The sequence below is a fragment of the Sphaerodactylus townsendi genome, linkage group LG06 (genome assembly GCF_021028975.2).
Source record: "Sphaerodactylus townsendi isolate TG3544 linkage group LG06, MPM_Stown_v2.3, whole genome shotgun sequence".
Taxonomy (NCBI): Eukaryota; Metazoa; Chordata; class Lepidosauria; order Squamata; family Sphaerodactylidae; genus Sphaerodactylus; species Sphaerodactylus townsendi.
This window is the reverse complement of record NC_059430.1, coordinates 92,737,326-92,754,969: the sequence shown is the minus strand read 5'-3', so window position 1 is coordinate 92,754,969 and position 17,644 is coordinate 92,737,326. Positions and strand designations below refer to the sequence as shown.

The 17,644-nt window shown below is 41.0% G+C and overlaps 1 protein-coding gene across 3 annotated transcripts in view; it reads right to left on the bottom strand.

Moving 5' to 3' along the window:
• STK38L (serine/threonine kinase 38 like) overlaps positions 1-17,644 on the bottom strand; it is a 38,474-nt gene that overhangs the window by 4,469 nt on the left and 16,361 nt on the right. Inside the window, exons 1-12 of one of the 3 annotated variants that reach the window (XM_048501421.1) lie at positions 17,153-17,220; positions 16,167-16,311; positions 14,248-14,299; positions 10,908-10,943; positions 8,178-8,300; positions 6,942-7,025; positions 5,701-5,824; positions 4,976-5,130; positions 1,964-2,066; positions 1,674-1,735; positions 1,250-1,367; positions 984-1,107 (exon numbers count right to left, since the gene is read on the bottom strand). In XM_048501421.1, coding sequence (XP_048357378.1) covers positions 984-1,107; positions 1,250-1,367; positions 1,674-1,735; positions 1,964-2,066; positions 4,976-5,130; positions 5,701-5,824; positions 6,942-7,025; positions 8,178-8,300; positions 10,908-10,943; positions 14,248-14,299; positions 16,167-16,300 — 1,115 coding nt within the window. In that variant the 5' untranslated portion in view covers positions 16,301-16,311; positions 17,153-17,220. Of the gene's footprint in view, positions 1-983; positions 1,108-1,249; positions 1,368-1,673; positions 1,736-1,963; positions 2,067-4,975; positions 5,131-5,700; positions 5,825-6,941; positions 7,026-8,177; positions 8,301-10,907; positions 10,944-14,247; positions 14,300-16,166; positions 16,312-17,152; positions 17,221-17,644 lie in introns of those variants that run through there. The other 2 variants (XM_048501420.1, XM_048501422.1) reach the window with 2 other exon arrangements.

Sequence of the window (17,644 nt, the reverse complement as noted above, 5' to 3'; positions counted from 1 at the left end):
CTATAGCACCACTCAGTTTCAAGTTATCTATGTCTACCATGTTCTGGAATGAGCAATACCTTCATCCCTCTGATTCCTGCTGCTGGTAATTGATGGGCAGACTGGACCAGATGTGTGTGCAATAATGGCCGCAGCATTAGCCACACATATAATTCTTGTATCCCTGTCCATGCAGAAGAAAAGGACACTGCACAACACAGCCTCCACCAGCAAGGTTGTCTGTGAGTCATGCAAGATACTCAAGAAACAAGTAACCTCAACCTAATCTTTAACATTTGGACAGGCCAGAAACATCAGCATTGCTAAATGTGACCCAGTTCACTGCTGATCCAGACACAAAACAGGGCAAAGAGAGGCTAATAAAAAGAGAAGACTGTGGCTATAAACTTACTATAAGTCTCTCTCCAATCGTATCTTGCTTCTTTTCTTAATTCTAGTAGTGATTTTAGCAAAGACAAAGGAAAGTCACTCGGCACCTCCAAGACATTTTCATTCTAGCATAAGCTTTTGTAGACCAGACCCCACTTCACCAGGTCAGTAACAATTTGTTTCTATATGAACTTCAGCAACAGCTCTTGGGTCTCATGCTGCCTCTTGACAGAACTTGAGAAAATAGATTTTATTTGGTTTTAGGAAGTTGAGGGAACCTTTAAGAAGATACACCAGCAATGGGGCTCCATCACAGACTACTCAGGTGATACTGCGAGCCTGAACACATGCAGAAGGTGACCTGACTAACTTCCACTCCACTGTAGTCCCAGTTTCCAGGAGAGGCAGTACTGTAACATACATGTGGATGGGCATTTCCACACCAATTCCAGCATTGCTCTCAGTGATGCTTTGCGAAGGCACTTTGAAGCTCCATTGCCTAGTGGCAGAAGGAACCCACAAGTACAAATTTATGAACAAAACAGATACGCTTCAACTTGAAGAAGTACAATGGAAGAGAATTTCAAAGACAGAGAAACATGTTAATTACTCACTTTAGAATTAAGTCCTTGGCTTTTTCTGAAATGGGTACCTCAGGTGGAAATACTAGAGTCTCCTTCCAATTCATAACTTTCCTATAAGTTTCTTGTGGTGTTTCAGAGCAGAATGGGGGATATCCTAAAGAAATGTTTTTTAAAAACCCACAAACTGTTAGGAGCTTAAGACCATGTTACAATTAACTCTCACAAAAACCATCAACACAAAAAGAGTTTTGCATCATAGCTACTGGTCAGAGAATGGTGTTGAGAATTCTTCTTACCTATTAGCATTTCATACATAATTACTCCCAAAGACCACCAGTCACATAACTTGTTGTATCCTGTCTGCATGAAAACTTCTGGAGCAATATAATCTGGGGTCCCAACAGTAGAATATGCCTGAAAACAAGAAGTTAGGCAAGATATTTAGCCAACATCTAAACGTACTTAAATAGTCCTCAGAAAAAAACACAGTGTCTCAAAACTCCCTCACCACCCCACTACAACCTTCCTAATGTACTGTTTGGCAGGGTGGTAGGTATGTGAAGCAACCATTTTCTACAACAAAATGTTGTGTTGAGCAGGAAATCTGTCCAAAAACAGAACATTCAATGCAACTTCCCCAAAGCCCTTCGGGGGTGAGGCGGCTTATAAATCCCATAATAAATAAATAATAAATAAATAAATAAATAACTAAATAAATACCAGCTGTCTCCTATTCTTTTTCCATGTTTCTGCTTTTCTCTTAGAGTTCATGTTCTGAAATGCTGGCGCACAATGTAAAAAAAAAGAAAGACATTAATTCAGATTTGCTGAGGAATGCAAGAAACTTTCAACTGATAGCCAATCCCAATGTCACCCTTGCATCAAGAGGAGCCACTGTGGCATAGTATGGTCTGTTCCAATGGCATGTGCAAATGTGTATTCAAAATCATGGACACAAATAATGTAGCAGGCCTAGCTGCCAAGATAACATGGGACAGGCTAACACTTACAGAAATCACTGGGTGGATTATGGGTAAGGTTTCTGTAGAATTCAGTTCTGTGAGCTTTCTTTAAACCTGTGCATAGTCCAAAATCAGACAGTTTTACATGACCCTACAGAGAGAAAACATAAGTTGATGTTAGGTATTGAACAAGATGCCATTCTTTTAAAAAAATATTTTCATTTTACACAAAATTGCTTGAGTTGGCACAGGCTATTCTTCACCTATGATGAATAATCAGAGAACAAAAAAATAAGTCTACCCGGAAAGAGAAAAAAAATCTCTACTTTTTAAACTTCCATTTATGGCCAAAGCTCCAATGGTGCCCCTAAAGTGCTTCTACATACAGATGCAGGCTCTACTGGTTTGTACTCCAGCAATTGCTACAACCTTCATAAGCTGCTGTTATGGGACACCAGATATGGGGATGGGAAGAGAGAAGCCTTATAAAAGCACAGGGAACATGAAAAAGTGCCCTTTCCAATCCTGCCCAGAAGGTTTCATGCACACCAGTCATGTTGGGTCTGCTCTTTCCTCACATGGAAGGCAGCTAATCTGAAAAAGCTCCATGCAGGTTGTATAGTCCCGACCAGGGCACAGCAAACCCCCCTCTTTTCATCCTTCCATTCTACTGAATACCATATTTGCTTAAAGAATCATACTACCTGACTACAGCATGAATAAGTAACTATACAGGGACTACTCACTAAGCTTTATTATTGGTAACTTGCAAATCTTTGGCCATGGAAACATTATCCTACATACACTATTTATAACATATGCAGTTCTATGCCCACTTATCTGGGTGTACGCCCCATTGAATTCAATGGGATTCACATCCAAGTAAACATGTGCAGGATCCAATCAGTCTAGTAACAAATTTCCAATAGGCTCCTGGCACAGTGCTGGTTTTAATCAGAGACTGGGAGCCAAAATGCTACTGGGCTTCCCCAGGAATTTGTATGGTGTTGTTTGGACTCTGTCCTCATTAGCTGCTACAGGAATGAGCCTTGGAGGTCCTTCAGCTCATGTGTACCCTCCCCCTCCCACAAAGCAATCTAAAGACTGCCTTCTGGTCTTAGGGCAAACCATGGTGTGTCACAGTTTGAACATCAAACAGTGCTTTGTGTGGATTCTGGGAGAATGTGAATCTGAGGGTTTGGTCCCCATGCCTGAACGAGGTCTGCCTATCCAATAGAATATTTTGACATTTTTTCTTTTACTCTCTGATGCCTATTCCAGGCCACAAATTACCTTTTTTTAAAAAAAGAAAACAGATCTGTGCCCCTTTGCTTACATCAGTAGCTGACCAGGCTCCTGGGTCTGCAGGGGGTAATACCTACTATAAAGTCAACCACTGGCATTGAATAAACCCAATGGCATATAAAACAATATTGCAAATGAGGAATAATATTTTATTGTTCAAGTAAAACAATCCCTGAGTTTCATAATGGAGCAAAATATTAATGTATCTCAAGGTTTGTCTTGCAAAATAACTACTAGAGATCTTCCATTTTCACTATAATATATTGAAGGATTAGCAGATTCCACTGAATAAGCCTCACTGTAAAATGTGTAGGGCAGGGGTGTTGAACATGCAGCCCAAGGGCTGAATCCAGCCCCCTGAGAGGCTTATTAGGCCTACCCCACCTGGCTCCTAATCTGTCCTGGTGAACCACCCCCACTCCTGAGCTGCTGAGGCAGTCCCCCCCCCCCCATGCTGATCTGGGCTAGCAAGTCTGCCATGGGCTAGCCACCTGAGGCAGCCACCCCCTCAGTGCTGATCACCTGCTCAAGTGCCATTCTCCATGCGGGCAGGTGAGCCTGCTGGGAGCTCAACAACCGAGCCCCTACCCCCCGCTTGGGCCTAGTCTGACCAAGTCCCATTTATATCATATCTGGCCCACAAACCAAATGAGTTCAACACCCCTGGTGTAGGGACTGCCTTACTTGAACTATAAAATATTCTTCATCATAGGCTTTTGGACCTATTTGTATCTCTATGATTGGTGCAGCCCCCCCTGTTTTACCTTTATAAAATGATATGCCATTTGGACTATTCCTAAGTTATTTAACAAAGGGTTCTAAACCCATCCATCACAACATGAAATAAAAGACAGCCACTTCTGATAATTGCCGTGAGGCATGGTTCTGGGTGGATTTCTGACAGGTGACCATGGTAGGGCAGATTCAGGTTCAAAACAGCTTCTGTTAAAAATTGGGGATTGATTCCATAGTCCCAGAAATGGCCCTCTGGAGCCAAGAACTGGCCCATTTGATGCTGGAACAGGCTAGGAGAAAGCCAAGCTGTGTGCTTTCCTTGTACCATGATGCTGCAAACCAGTTCTGCAGTAGAACACCAAAGTGCCAGCCATCAGCTACTAAGCTTTTCAGCAAGATCTCAATTAACTTTCGTAATTTGGAGCCACAACCGTGCAGCACACCCCATCGTGCTCCACAGCAGAAGTTAAACTAGGGATTCTAGGCATCAGCAATCAAAGGATATGGGCAAACCAGCCAAAAGTCAGGAAACAGGAGATCAAGAGAGCAACAAAGCCCATCCCTCAGCTCAGTTCCTGCCCCACTCTTCCTTTTTAGTTCCAGTCTCTCTACCCCTCACTCCTGAAATCCAGATGGAGAACATCGCTCGCTAACCTACAAACTGTACAAACCACATAAAAAGGTGCCTTTTACCATAATTTATTGGGTTTAGACATACAGAATTCCAGGGTGGTTTTTCACAGACAGGATCCACACTAGTTTTCAATGGGTGCAGTGAAAATGGTGGGGAGGAAGGAATATACTTCTGATATTTATACACAAAAGCACCATAGCAATTAATGGGAGGAAATTCCTTTTCAACTCTTTTTCTCTGGCTCCTCTGAAGAACAAGTGTTAGGGGGACTGGCTTTCTTCCTTCTCTCCCTCCCTAACCTTCCCCCCACCCCGGGACTTGGAATTGCAATAGCTAAGATAAAAATAAAGCCAAAAGACCCTGGAAAGTTAACGTAGATTTCATACCTTTGCATCCAACAGTAGGTTATCTGGCTTAATATCTCTGTGAATGAATCCCAGCTGATGAATGGCATCAATGGCCAGCACAGTTTCAGAGATGTAAAACTGTGTTTCTTCCTCTGATAAGGTATCCTTTTTCATAAGCAAAGTCATCATATCCCCTGAATGAAAAAGACAGGGGCATTTAATGTGATCAGGAAACATATAAAATTCAATGAACTCTGAAAGTGGCATGCACCATATTCATTTCATTAAGTATGGGGCTAGAAATAAGAAACTTTCTGTACATTCATGTAAGATCATAAGATAGGATCAGCAAGGGTCTATCTAGTTCAGCATCCTGTTTCACCCAGCAGCCAACCAGTTGCTCTGGAGCCCCAAAAAGCAGGGCATAGAGTCCAAAGCCCTTCCCTGCTGATGCCTCCCAGCAGGGGTATTCAAAAGTTTGCTGCCTCTGGAGATGGCTGCTCCGTTCAGTCACACTGGCTAGCAGCCACTGATGGTCCACTCTTCCATGAATGTGTCTACCCCTCTAAAAGCTTAACAGTCTTCCTTTCCTCCAGTCTCTTCCACTTTTTAAATGGCAATGTATGTTGCAATCAAGCCCAGCACAAACATAACTGTTCCTGTTCTTAAGTTACAGTTAAGGGATGAGGCATGAACGCTCCCTTTCTTAAGTCCAGGGAGATAGATGTCAGGTTCAACTAAGCTAGGATTAACTGTTTGTTTACCTCCAGGCAGAAATTCCATTATCAGGTAAAGATTATGTTTGTCCTGAAAACTATAAAACATCTTCACCACCCAGGCACCATCTGCTTCAACGAGGATATCTCTTTCTGCTCGTATATGAGCCACCTACAGCAAACATATCGAACAACAAAGTGGAACACTTGTGTTAATCAGAAGGGCCTCCGAGTGAACTACCAGCCTGCAGAATCAATTGGCCTACTTTTATGCAAGATGAAGGTAGCTACTGCAAACTTTTAAAGCTTGATTTAACCAGATATGCAAATTGCTTTCCCTCCAAAAACCAGTGACTTGCTGTTCTTGGGAGCCAGACAGAGGAAGCTCAGCATGCTGAAGTCTCGTTGACAAAACCTGACACTCTGCAAATGTGCTTCCACTACAAATGAGTTGGCACCACCAAGCAACCATGTGATACAATGCAGCTATCGTGTGGTATATATGTTCATGAGAATCTACGTGGAACCATTCAAGGATCAAGGCTACCCAGTTCTTAGTTCTGCTGTAAAATGCCAGAACTAAATCCCACTAAATGCTTCAGAGGATTTCTACAATTGGCTTTCATGATCCATCATCACACAAGCATTTCTAGCCACTACTGCCACATGTGGGGCTTTCTCCAAATGCACCAGGACACTGGATGGCTCAGCTATTCAGATTTTAGAGAGGAAGGTAATTTTGGATCTGAAAATAATAGAATTTCTGTGGACAGAATTTCACATGCTGTGCCAACACAGCACTGAGCTCAAGTGATGCATCATTTTCATGTTAATCAAAACAAAAAGTGCAGTTTCACTTTCTCAATGAACTTATAAATAAAAACTCACTTTAATTTGGGACCCAATCTTTTCCACCACACAAGAATGGGAAGTGACAGTATACAGAACAGTACAGTCTGAAGAGCGTTTGTGTTCCTTTAAAAAGTGTACTAAAGAACCGAATCTCCGTTTTCCTCTAATTTTTTTTCTAGTCTCTCTGCTTTTTTCTCAACATTTCCTGCTCAACTGAGTCATGCCCCTATTATGCTAAACATCTTCATAAAACTAGTACATTCACCTCACAGTAAACCATCAGCCCTGCCAGTAATGCAACTGGCAACTGATGGGCTGCGGGAAGGAGAATAAGGGATTGTGAACCAGGCCACAGGGTCCGTCTGACAGAATGAAGTACAGTACAATGTTCATGCACAGCTATTTATAAAGTGCCAGAACATATACCAAACACCTACTTGCTCTTTCTCTAGCATATCAGCTTTTCTTAGTATCTTCATTGCATAAATATGACCGGTATCTTTTTTCTGAACGAGACGTACCTAAGGATTAAAACACACACACACATACATAATGAAAGCAAAGTTTTTAACAAGTGACTTGGTGTTCTGGAAGAAAATGTAATGGCCTGGTGCTTCAGAAGCAATTCCAGAACCCAGGAAAGGAAAAGGATAACCAGCGTTGTCTATATGGATGACAGACCCCAGCTAATGGAGAAAAAGTACTGCCAACTGACGAGGGAAGCCTCCAAACAAATCTGAACCTTTAAGTCTAATGGGCCATAGGATATAGGAGCAGCTGTGTATGTAAAGTGCCTTACAGATGTGGTTTTCCATTGTCTGCCTCAGCTCAGCAACTCTGGTATTCCTTGGTGGTCTCCCTGTTAACCAGGGCTGACCCTGCTTAGTTTCTGACAAGATCACTTTAGCCTGGCCCTGGATTATGTAGGTCAGGAGTGGCTACATCCAGTTCCAAGTACACAGATCTTCCTATATTTATAAAAGTGATAGTTTGAAAATCCTGGGGAAAATATTAAAAAATATAGAACTGTGATATAGTATAGTGCCGTGGTGGCGAACCTTTGGCACTCTAGATGTTATGGACTACAATTCCCATCAGCCCCTGCCACCATGGCCAATTTAACCACCACTGGAGTGGTTAAAGTGAACCTAGTAGTAGTAAACCTAGTGAGACTTCAACTAGGTTGATCTGGGTTTACATTCTCTCTACGTCATGAAGCTCATTTAGTGACCCTGGGCCAGTTACTCCCTCTCAGCCTAACCTACCGCACAGGTTTGTTGGAGGGGGAAAAAGCAAGGAGAGGAGATAATGTATACCATGCTGAGCTTCTCAGACAAAGGCTCATTCCGCACATGCAGAATAATGCACTTTCAAACTGTTTTCAGTGCTCTTTGAAGCTGTGCGGAATAGCAAAATCCACTTGCAAACAGTTGTGAAAGTGGTTTGAAAATGCATTATTTTGCATGTGCGGAAGGGGCCAAAGGGAGGGAAAAAATCAAAATGGAACCCCTTTGGAGTCATTTTCATCTGAAATATTAAGCAATGTACTTAAGAAGGTTATAATTCTGAAAGAAAAATATTTTGAAATGGAACCCTGGGGACCCTGAATAGGGTGGAAATGCTGCACAGAAGTGTTAAAAATAAACTCGTCAGCAAAAGCAGACATTACAGACCTCTCCAAATGCACCTCGTCCAATAACTTTCAGAGATTCAAAGTCATCTAGGCCTAGCCTTGTTCTTTTCAGCCGCAGGAATTCAGTTTCTTTGCGAGCATGCTGAGACCTTCGCAGCTTTTTCTGAAGGAAAGAAATATGTGTTGGAAAACTTAAAATAACTACAACACCAGGTCCCACCAATATGAATGTACAATCTATTTCTATCATTGCAGTCATGACATCAAGTGCACAACAGCATGGGTGGGATATAACCTTCTCTAGAAGACCAACTGCTCACACTCAAAGAATTATGGCACTGCACAGCTTCTTGGTGGTTGGAGAAGCTGATTGCACTGGCTATTCTGAGAAAGCTCTGATGGATTTTTGGTATAAGGAATGTACTTGACACAGGAGCTCCTCTCTCTCTCTCTCTCTCTCTCTCTCTCTCTCTCAGTTGTTTGAATCTGTCTCTCCCCCTTCTTCAGCAGAGAAAGGGTGAAAAACTGTATTTAAACATTCAGCAGGCTATCTACTATGAGATTAAAAAGCTAAAAAATATTGTACATTTTTGCATATGAATATGTCCAGAAGTACTCTGAAATGTAGCTGAAATCTCCAAAAAGAAAAAAGGAATAATCATTTGTATCCTTACAATTTAAAGCCAGAAGATGGCACTACACATCCACTTCTGCTCAGTGCCTGAATACTACCTTTCACATATTCCAACCTCAGGCCATGCTATGCAATGTTGTGACAGAATCACAAAAAGACAACTTAATGGCAAGAAAACTACTTTCCTGATCATTTATGATGAATCTCATTGTAATGGTGAACTGCATTCAGCAAACTCTGAGAAAGATGGTAAAATATTTCAGAAGCACTGAACAACAGTAGTAGCGTATAATTTTGTGTGTGTTAGGAAGTATATTCCACACTCCATCTTTTTTTGCTGTTTCCGAAGACCATGATGGCAAACCTATGGCACAGGGCCACAAACAGGTCAATGAGATCATGCCATCCCAGTGTGCCCTGTGTTCCCAATGCATCCCAGTAAACCTTTAGGGTGATTCTGCTTTTGTCTAGTAATCCAAAGAGCAAGTATTAGCACAGCACAGGGCAGGGTCTGCAGGCAGACCCCAAAGTTCACATTTGCCCCTTTCGTTTCTATCCAGGAGTGACACTAACTCACAGTCCCCAAGCTACTTCTGGCTCTCATGCTCCAGAATGCATTTTAGAGTGTAATGAAAAGGCAAGCTGTAATAGAAACCATAATGCTGTGGAATGAGGCTGTAACGGAGGGCCATCCATCGTCAGCGTTACAACAGGGTAGCAGTTACGTACATACAAGAAAATCATAACTGTCTGACTTAATTACCATTAACTGGTTATACTTGCAGTACCGAATGACAACTAATGATTTCCTCTTACCATTCTTAAGCCAACAGAGACTTGCACTACTAATAAAACTCCTTTTGGTACTCAGGAACCTATAGCAGAATTATACATTTACGAGATAACCTGGGCCCTCACTGTAAACCTAGCCAGTGCCAAAGGATGGGAAGACAAGGAGCTCACCCCCAGCTGCTGCCCCCTACTGTTGGAGTCCCAAGGTTTCTTGAAAGAAAAGCACTTTTCAGAGTCGTTTCCTGTGTTATCATCAACATGTATCCACATAGATGCAGAACAATTCCTCATAAACTTCCTTCTGCCTATCAGTGACAAACTATTGGGGGGGGGGAGAAACTTTACATCTGAAAAGCCCTCCCTGAGTCACTGACATCCAGCTCCCTAAGTGGCCTCCTCTTGCCTCCTAGTGAAGATTTAAAACACCCTCCAGCATGTCTCTGGCTCTCCCCTCTCTTCCCCTTCTCTTTCTGGGGGAAGAACTTTTCCAAGCAAACAGGGGGCTTCCACCAGGTCCCAACATCCTCTATGAGAAACAACTACCCAATCACTTTGTAAGTAGTTGAAAGCTGGTCAGTTTAGGGAGAAGGGTGGGGGCAACTTTTCATAGAGTTAATAATTTTAGAAATGGATTGTTTGGAAGATTTAATAAAGAATGACTTATTGTATTTAGAGACACTGATTTTTATTAGCTGCCTTTTGAATCAAGATTTTAAAATATGAACATCTATTATAAAATACTTGATTTGATCATTTATGTCTATAATAGAGACAAAACTGTGTAAAATTATTATCTTAAAAGATTAATAATTATTGCCACTATAAGATAAAATGTTACAGGGGGAAGTCTTATTTCTTGATGTTCAAAAATCATTCAAAAAAGATTAATGGATAACTTATAAAATGGATAGATTCACCAATCCTACAGTGACAATCTTTATAAATTGTTATCCAAATGAGAATTGAGTGGATGTAATAATAAGACAGGGATGTCCCAGATCTCCCCTTCTTTTTATATATTAAATAGAACCCGTGGCAATAGTTATTAGATAGAATGTAAATATTAAAGGGATAAAAATTGGAAATTATGTGCTAGTGACCCTGACAGATGTATATATTAAGCTAACAGTTCTATGGTAAATTTTAGCTTAATATTGGTATATAAAGTTAATCTGAAAAATCAGAATGGCATATATTAAGCTAACAGTTCTATTTTAGCTTAATATTGAAATACAAAGTCAATTTGAAAAATCAGAATAGTTAAGAATCAATATGATTATACAAACAAAAACTAGCATATCAGCACTTCGTAATATTCCATGGAAAGTACCTTAATGTAAATACCTGAGTATATGGATCAGGGAAAATGTGGAGAAACAGCTGAAATCAATCATAAAAAGTTGTATGAAGAAACCACTATACGTTTTAAGTCTAAATTGAAACTAAATTGAAACTAAAACGCACAAGCAGCATTTCTATCATAGAAATGAATGTACTACTTTCTTCTTATTGAATAACATCCTTTCTAAATCCAAACTGAAAAATCCAAGCTGCAAAAAGTATGTCTTGAAGTTCTATGAGGAGGGCAACACACTTCCAGAATTTCTTCATTAGCATGGTTTAGAAATATGAAAGAAGGAAGTGTGGGATTCCCTGACATTCCTTTTTACCACGAAACATGCAGGCTACCTGGTATATTTATTTATTTATTTATTTATTTGTTTGTTTATTATTTCATCAAACTTACATGGGATAATATTTTATGGACATTATTAATTATTACAGGAAAATGTTCTTCCTTGATTACAAGATCCTATTTTGTATCATGAGTTGAGCAATTATAGGATGATAGTAATCTATGCATCAATCTAGTTTTTGCAGACTGGAAAAAAACCTCCACAAACCTAGGTTAAACTATGGGTTGTAACTTATGGCAATGTACAAATTATTTTAAAAATATCAAATAGTATGGGAAACTGGGGGGGATGTAATTTCTGCACTATTAATTTGAATAAGATAACATCCTATGTACCAGCAAATAAAGCATCAACTAGTGAGGTGTGACGCCCTGGGCAGAGCTGTGGCAGAGGTGTGGCCAGGCTGTGGAGGGGTCGTGGCGGGGGCATTCCGGGGAGAGGCGGCGGCGTTGCAGCAGGGCGCGCATGCACCCCGGGTGGAGTTTCCCCTTGCTCTGCCTCCGTTCTGCACCAAATGAATACAAATCCCCCAGGCCAGATGGTATATACCTGAGAGTGTTAGAGGAACTAGAGAGCTTTCAGGGCCTTTGTCCACCATCTTCCAGATCTCTTGGATGATGGGAGATGTGCCACAAGACTGGAGGGCAAAGGTTATCCAAATTTTCAAAAAAGGGAGGAGAGATGACCCAATCAATCTGACCTCTGTTCCAGGCAGGATACTGGAGCAGATTTTAAAGGGATCAATCTGCAAACATCTGAAGGACAATGTGGTGATTTAAGGAAGACAGCACAGATTTGTCCTCAACAGGTTCTGCCAGACCACCCATGTTTCCTTCTTTGACTGAACAATATGCTTACTGGATTGAGAGAATGCTCTCAATGTTGTTTCCCTGAATTTCAGTAAAGCTTATGACAGGGTCTTTATGGGAGCAGCAGTGAACACATCAGAAGATAGAGAATTCAACAAAATCTGAACACACTCAAAAAGTGTGTGGATGTGACTACTGTACAATTCAACAAGGACGTGCAAAGTTTTATATCTGTGCCACAAAAATTATAAACATGCATACTGGGTCTGGGACACACTTCTGGGTAGCAGTGTGTGTGAAGAATATCTTGGAATATGGATGGATTGTAAGCTAAACAGGAGCAGCCAGTGTGATGCAGCAGTGTGATTTTGCGCTGTTATCAACGGAGGCATAACATCCAAATCACAAGATGTCCTAGACCCATTGTACACTGCATTGTTCAGGCCACACCTGGAGTACTTTGTGTAGTTCTGGAGACATCACTTCAAAAGGGGTGTAGACAGAATGGAGCAGATGCAGAGGAGAGCTATAAGGATGACCTGGAGGCCTAGCCCTATAAGGAAAAGTTGAGGGGTTTGGATTGCTCTCTTTAAGTACCTGAAGAACTGTCAGAGGAGGGCAGGGTGCTGTTCCTGTTGGCAGCAAAGGACAAGACTACAAAATTGGTTTAAATTATGGGTAGAAAGGTACCATGTGGAAATTAGGAAAAAAAGTTTTATAATTAGAGTAGATTAGAGTAGAGTAGGTTCGGGGAAAGTAATGGCAAACTACCCCACCAAAAAAAAAAGGCTTGCCTATAAAATCATTACTTGCAGTGGTACCCCAGGGTCGAACACGACTGAAGGGGAAACTTTACCTTACTAGTGGAATTGGCTGCCTAGGGAGGTGATAAGCTCCTCCTCACCGGCTGTCTTCAAGCAGCTGCTGAACGAATACTTATCAGGGATGCTCTAAGCTGATCCTGCCTTAAACAGTGGGTTGTAAGACCCCTTCCAATTCTATGATTTTTGGCATGTAAGATTTTTTTTATAATTCTGAAACCATATTTCTACATATTCTTGCTCCATACTAGAGATGTGAAGGCCCAGAAAAAAAACTGGGAAGGGAAACTGTCCTAAGAACTTTTTAAAAAAGATTCCCAATGGAAAAGGTGGGGGAACACTGAAAATGCTATGAAACATTTATGCTTTTAGAATGAATGAAATGTTTCTTCAGGCAATTTTTTTCAATGCAAAATGTATAGCATGAAAAAGTATGGAGATAGTTTAGGGGAGCATTGAAAAAATCTCCTAGGAAATATTTGGAGAAAACTGTTGTCTTACAAAGCATTTCACTCAATGTACAGAAGGAAAATCTGAGCTGAGGTAGCTTTGAGGAATCACTGAAAAAAACCCTAATACTGAAGACTTGTACAATATTTGAGCCTTTTTTTGTTGAAATTTATATAAATTTGGCAACAACTGATGTGCTGTGAAGTGTTTAATAATAAGAATACATTATTGAACAGAGCAGTATTTTCAACACTATGAAACTTAGAATAATACTTAAACACATTAATAGTCCTACCTTTTGGGATTCTATGGGACAGTTTGTTCAAATAATAATCTTTATATTGTTTACTACAGAACTGTTGCTGTAGTAAGTAGATTCTACTATTATTTTTCTTGTATCTCAGATGGCAAATATTAAAGATACATGTGCTATAGCAGCATAGAGTGCAATAGTTTGCAACTCTTTCTCAAGTATTGTGTAAACTTACATTTTTTCTTATAGAACATGTATTTAAATTTTGCAATTCCAAATATATGCCAAATAGTATAATTCTATACGCTAATTAAATTATAAATGATGCATTTTATTGTTAAGACAGTAAAAGAAGTGTAGGTTTAATAGGAAAGTAAGGCAAAAATTTTCATTTTTCTCCCAAATGTCATTTTTTTCCAGAAAAAAAATGGGGAGGGGGACTTCAAAATTTCTGAAAATTTTTACTCCATACTAAATCTAACGATTCCATTTTGCAAAAGAGATGTGAGTTGTTTCCTACATTCAGACTAAATTATATCTTGCACCTTTTTGCACTGTTGAGTTTTGCTGGAATCTGAAATTTAAAGAATAATTTTATAAATCTCCAAGGATAATCAACACAAAATAATTCCACATCAACCACATTTGTATTACCTCTTCATCGGCCAAGCCTTCTTCTTCCATAGCTACTTCCAGTTTCTTCTGCCTAAATTGGTATAGAAACACACACAAAAAATCCACATGTTACACATAGCAAAGGGCCAAGGCTCAGTGGTAGAGCAACTGCTTGGTAGGCAGAAGGTTTGATCCCCAGCATCTCCAGGTAAAAAGAGTAAGCAAGTGAGATTAAAGGCCTCTACCTGAGACCCAAGAGAACTTCTGCCAGTTTGAGTACACAATACTGACCTTGACAGACCAAGACCCTCAGTCAGCTTAAGTCAGTTTCACTGTTGATAAACACACACCAACACAAAACAAAAAACCCTAACCAACCTTACTCTACAATGAGGATTTTTTTCACTTTACCCATTGGTAAGAAGAGATCGTTGCTGACCTGGGTAGCTCAGCCTAGCCTGATTTCATCAGATCTCAGACAATAAGCAGGGTCTGTCCTGGCTAGTACTTGGATGGGAGACCACAAAGGAATACCAGGGTCATTATGTAGAGGAAGGCAATGGCAAGTCACCTCTGTTAATCTCTTGCCTTAGAAACTCTACTGGATTGCTGCAAGTCAACTATAGCTTGTCAGCACTTTACACACACACACAAAGAGCTGGGAAACAGAAAAGTTGTGTGGAGAAGACATAACTGCTCACCCATTTCCCCAGACGGGCCCTGGGAATTCTCTCCTCCTGCTGCTGGAATCTCTTTCTTGTCTCTCTTCTGGGATTGGCAACCCTTCGATCCCCTGAGCAAAACCCTTGGGTTGCTAAACCAGATACTAGAGAAGCACCAAAAAAGAGTGGTTGACAATCTGCCTTCCCACTCTTCTCTCTTCTAATGGAGAACTATGGAAACTTGGGGCCATTCTACATTCTCTTCCACTGAAGCAGAAGAGGGGAGGAAAATGGGGGTAGTTATAGTGGTGGTGGGCTTGCCAGAAGCCTTTTGGGAAACCAGTGAGACTTGTCCTATTCTGCCCTGCCCCAAATCCAATTGCTAAACTGGTGCCTTAAAACTGCAGGGTTCTCCTACCCTATGATATTCCCACATGGCAGAGGCTTGTCTGCCAGCAGAAGTACCATCTGACTGCTAGTTCAATTTTAAAAATTCTGCTCTTCATAAAGCTGGCCAACCTTGCCCTGATTTATTTCAAGTAGGTGACTGAAAGGGAAACTGAGGCAAAACACCTATGAAGTTAAAGGCTAAAGCAACAATTCTTTTCTCATTCAAGGGAGAGATGAACGTTGTTCTATACATCTCTGGGACAAAATGACTCACTTGCAGGACCCTCCCTCTCAATTTCTATTCTAAAGCCAACTAGGCTGGGACAGGCTTTCCAAGCTAGGGGTCCCATTCTGAGGCACTGCATTGCAAGGCTAATGCTAGGAAGGGAAGATGTTCGCCATTTTGGCTGAATTTATTGAATTTATTGTAAATTTTTATTGTAAATGTATTATAATTTGTTGTAAATTATTGAATCTATTGTAAAAAATATGACCACAGCCAACAAGACTATTCTTAAACGGATTTGGGTCTAATCCTGAGCAGTCGTCCAGGACACTTGCGAAGCAACAAAAGAACCACAGTACAGAGCCATGTGATCACTATCCACACAGTGCCCTGTAATGGCAGGAACTTGATGACTCAAAATTTGAGGGAGTGTCAGGAATAACGGAGGAGAGCAGGTAGCATGAACATGTTGCTTCCACCCTGGTCAGAGTCAGCAGGCAGAATTAATTTTGCTGGCTAGTCAGCTCCTGGTTAATTCAAACAACATTCCTGGTTAGAAGCAACCTGTCATGTGGGACTGTGTTCATTTTCAAGGCGCCCTCCTCCCCAAAACACCAAGTACAAAAGTGTATATATGTTACATAGAAATTGTCAGGGCAAAAGGAACCCCAGCACACTACCTGGTTTCTCTCTCTTCATGTTGTAGAATTAGGTTACTATAAAAGTTCTCCAGTGTGAGCTTAGCTACCGTCACTCTCTCCCGGGTGTGGTTGCTCATGGGGAAGGGCGCTTGAGTCCCTGCAGTCATTGCCATAGTAACATGAACTGAAACAGAGCACAAAAAATAATTATTCAATGGAATAACATTTTTTCTTTCCCAATCCTCACAAAAAGCCAAGAGAGAGAGAAAATAAACTTTTATTTTTTTCGAAAGAAAAAAAACCTGTAACATGAAACCATCTAAAGGATCTACACAACCAAACTGGAGTAGTATAATGTATCTAAAATGTAAATCCACTTTCTATAAGAAAGATGCTCTAACCTGGACTGTCCAGGCTAGTCCTATCTCATCAGATATCAGAAGCTAAGCAGGGCTGGCCCTTGTCAGTTTTTGGGTGGAAGACGACCAAGGAATACCAGGGTTGCTACGCAGAGGCAGGCAATAGTAGACCACCTTTGAAGATATCTTGTCTTGAAAACCCTATAGAGCTGCCATAAGTCAGCTGAAACTTGACGGCAAAGAGAGAGAGAACTATTTCTCATTTATTGCAGGAAAAAAAGAGGTTGTGAACAAATAAATATTATCAACATATACATATTTAATGGTACAGCAGTAAGCCTTGGAGCAACAGTATTTGGTCAGTATTCTTGTGCTCTCTTGGCACTAAAAAAAAGCCAACTCTAAAGAGTTGAGAGCAACAGGGTCAACAGCAACAGTATTCATGGCCACCAACAATGATAGGGGCAGGCACACAGTGCCCCGCTACCAGTGAATACTGGTCCATCACATCACCCCCTCCCTACACACACAGAGAATACAACATGTGATGGGACAACAAGATCTGCTATAGGGCAGACTATGGTCTACCCAATAGATGCCCTACAATCACCACTTTCTTGGGAGATTCTGACGTGGGGGCTCACATTCTCTCCAGCAAAAGCATACCTTTCCAACAGGAAAGACCGCATATATTGCCCAGTCATATCACCCAAGATGAAGAATGTCAAAGGTCATCTTTTGGCCAGCAACAAGGTAATCAGCAGCCAAACAGGAGGAGAATGCACGATTAGAACCATTCCTTACACATACAATATCATTCTGCAAGCTACACCCAACTGAGCACATAACAAAAAGATACACTGTGGAATCCTATATTGACCCTGGTGTCCAAAGCCGCCAGGCAGAAAAGACTGCACAGAAAGACAGATTCAGCATGCCTCTGAGGGACCACAGTCCAGAAGGGAGTCCTAGGCCATGAAGAACAGGGAGCTTACTATGATCAGAAGTAGTATTCACCATGCAGTCTTTGCTTCAGGGCATGTCTGCTGTGGTTACCCAGTGACCTGTTCCCTGCACTTCTAGTCCTCAATCCTACTCTCTTGGAGTTTTGGTGCCTGGTGAAGGTCAGCTTCTGCATTTGAATGTTTGGCTGATTGG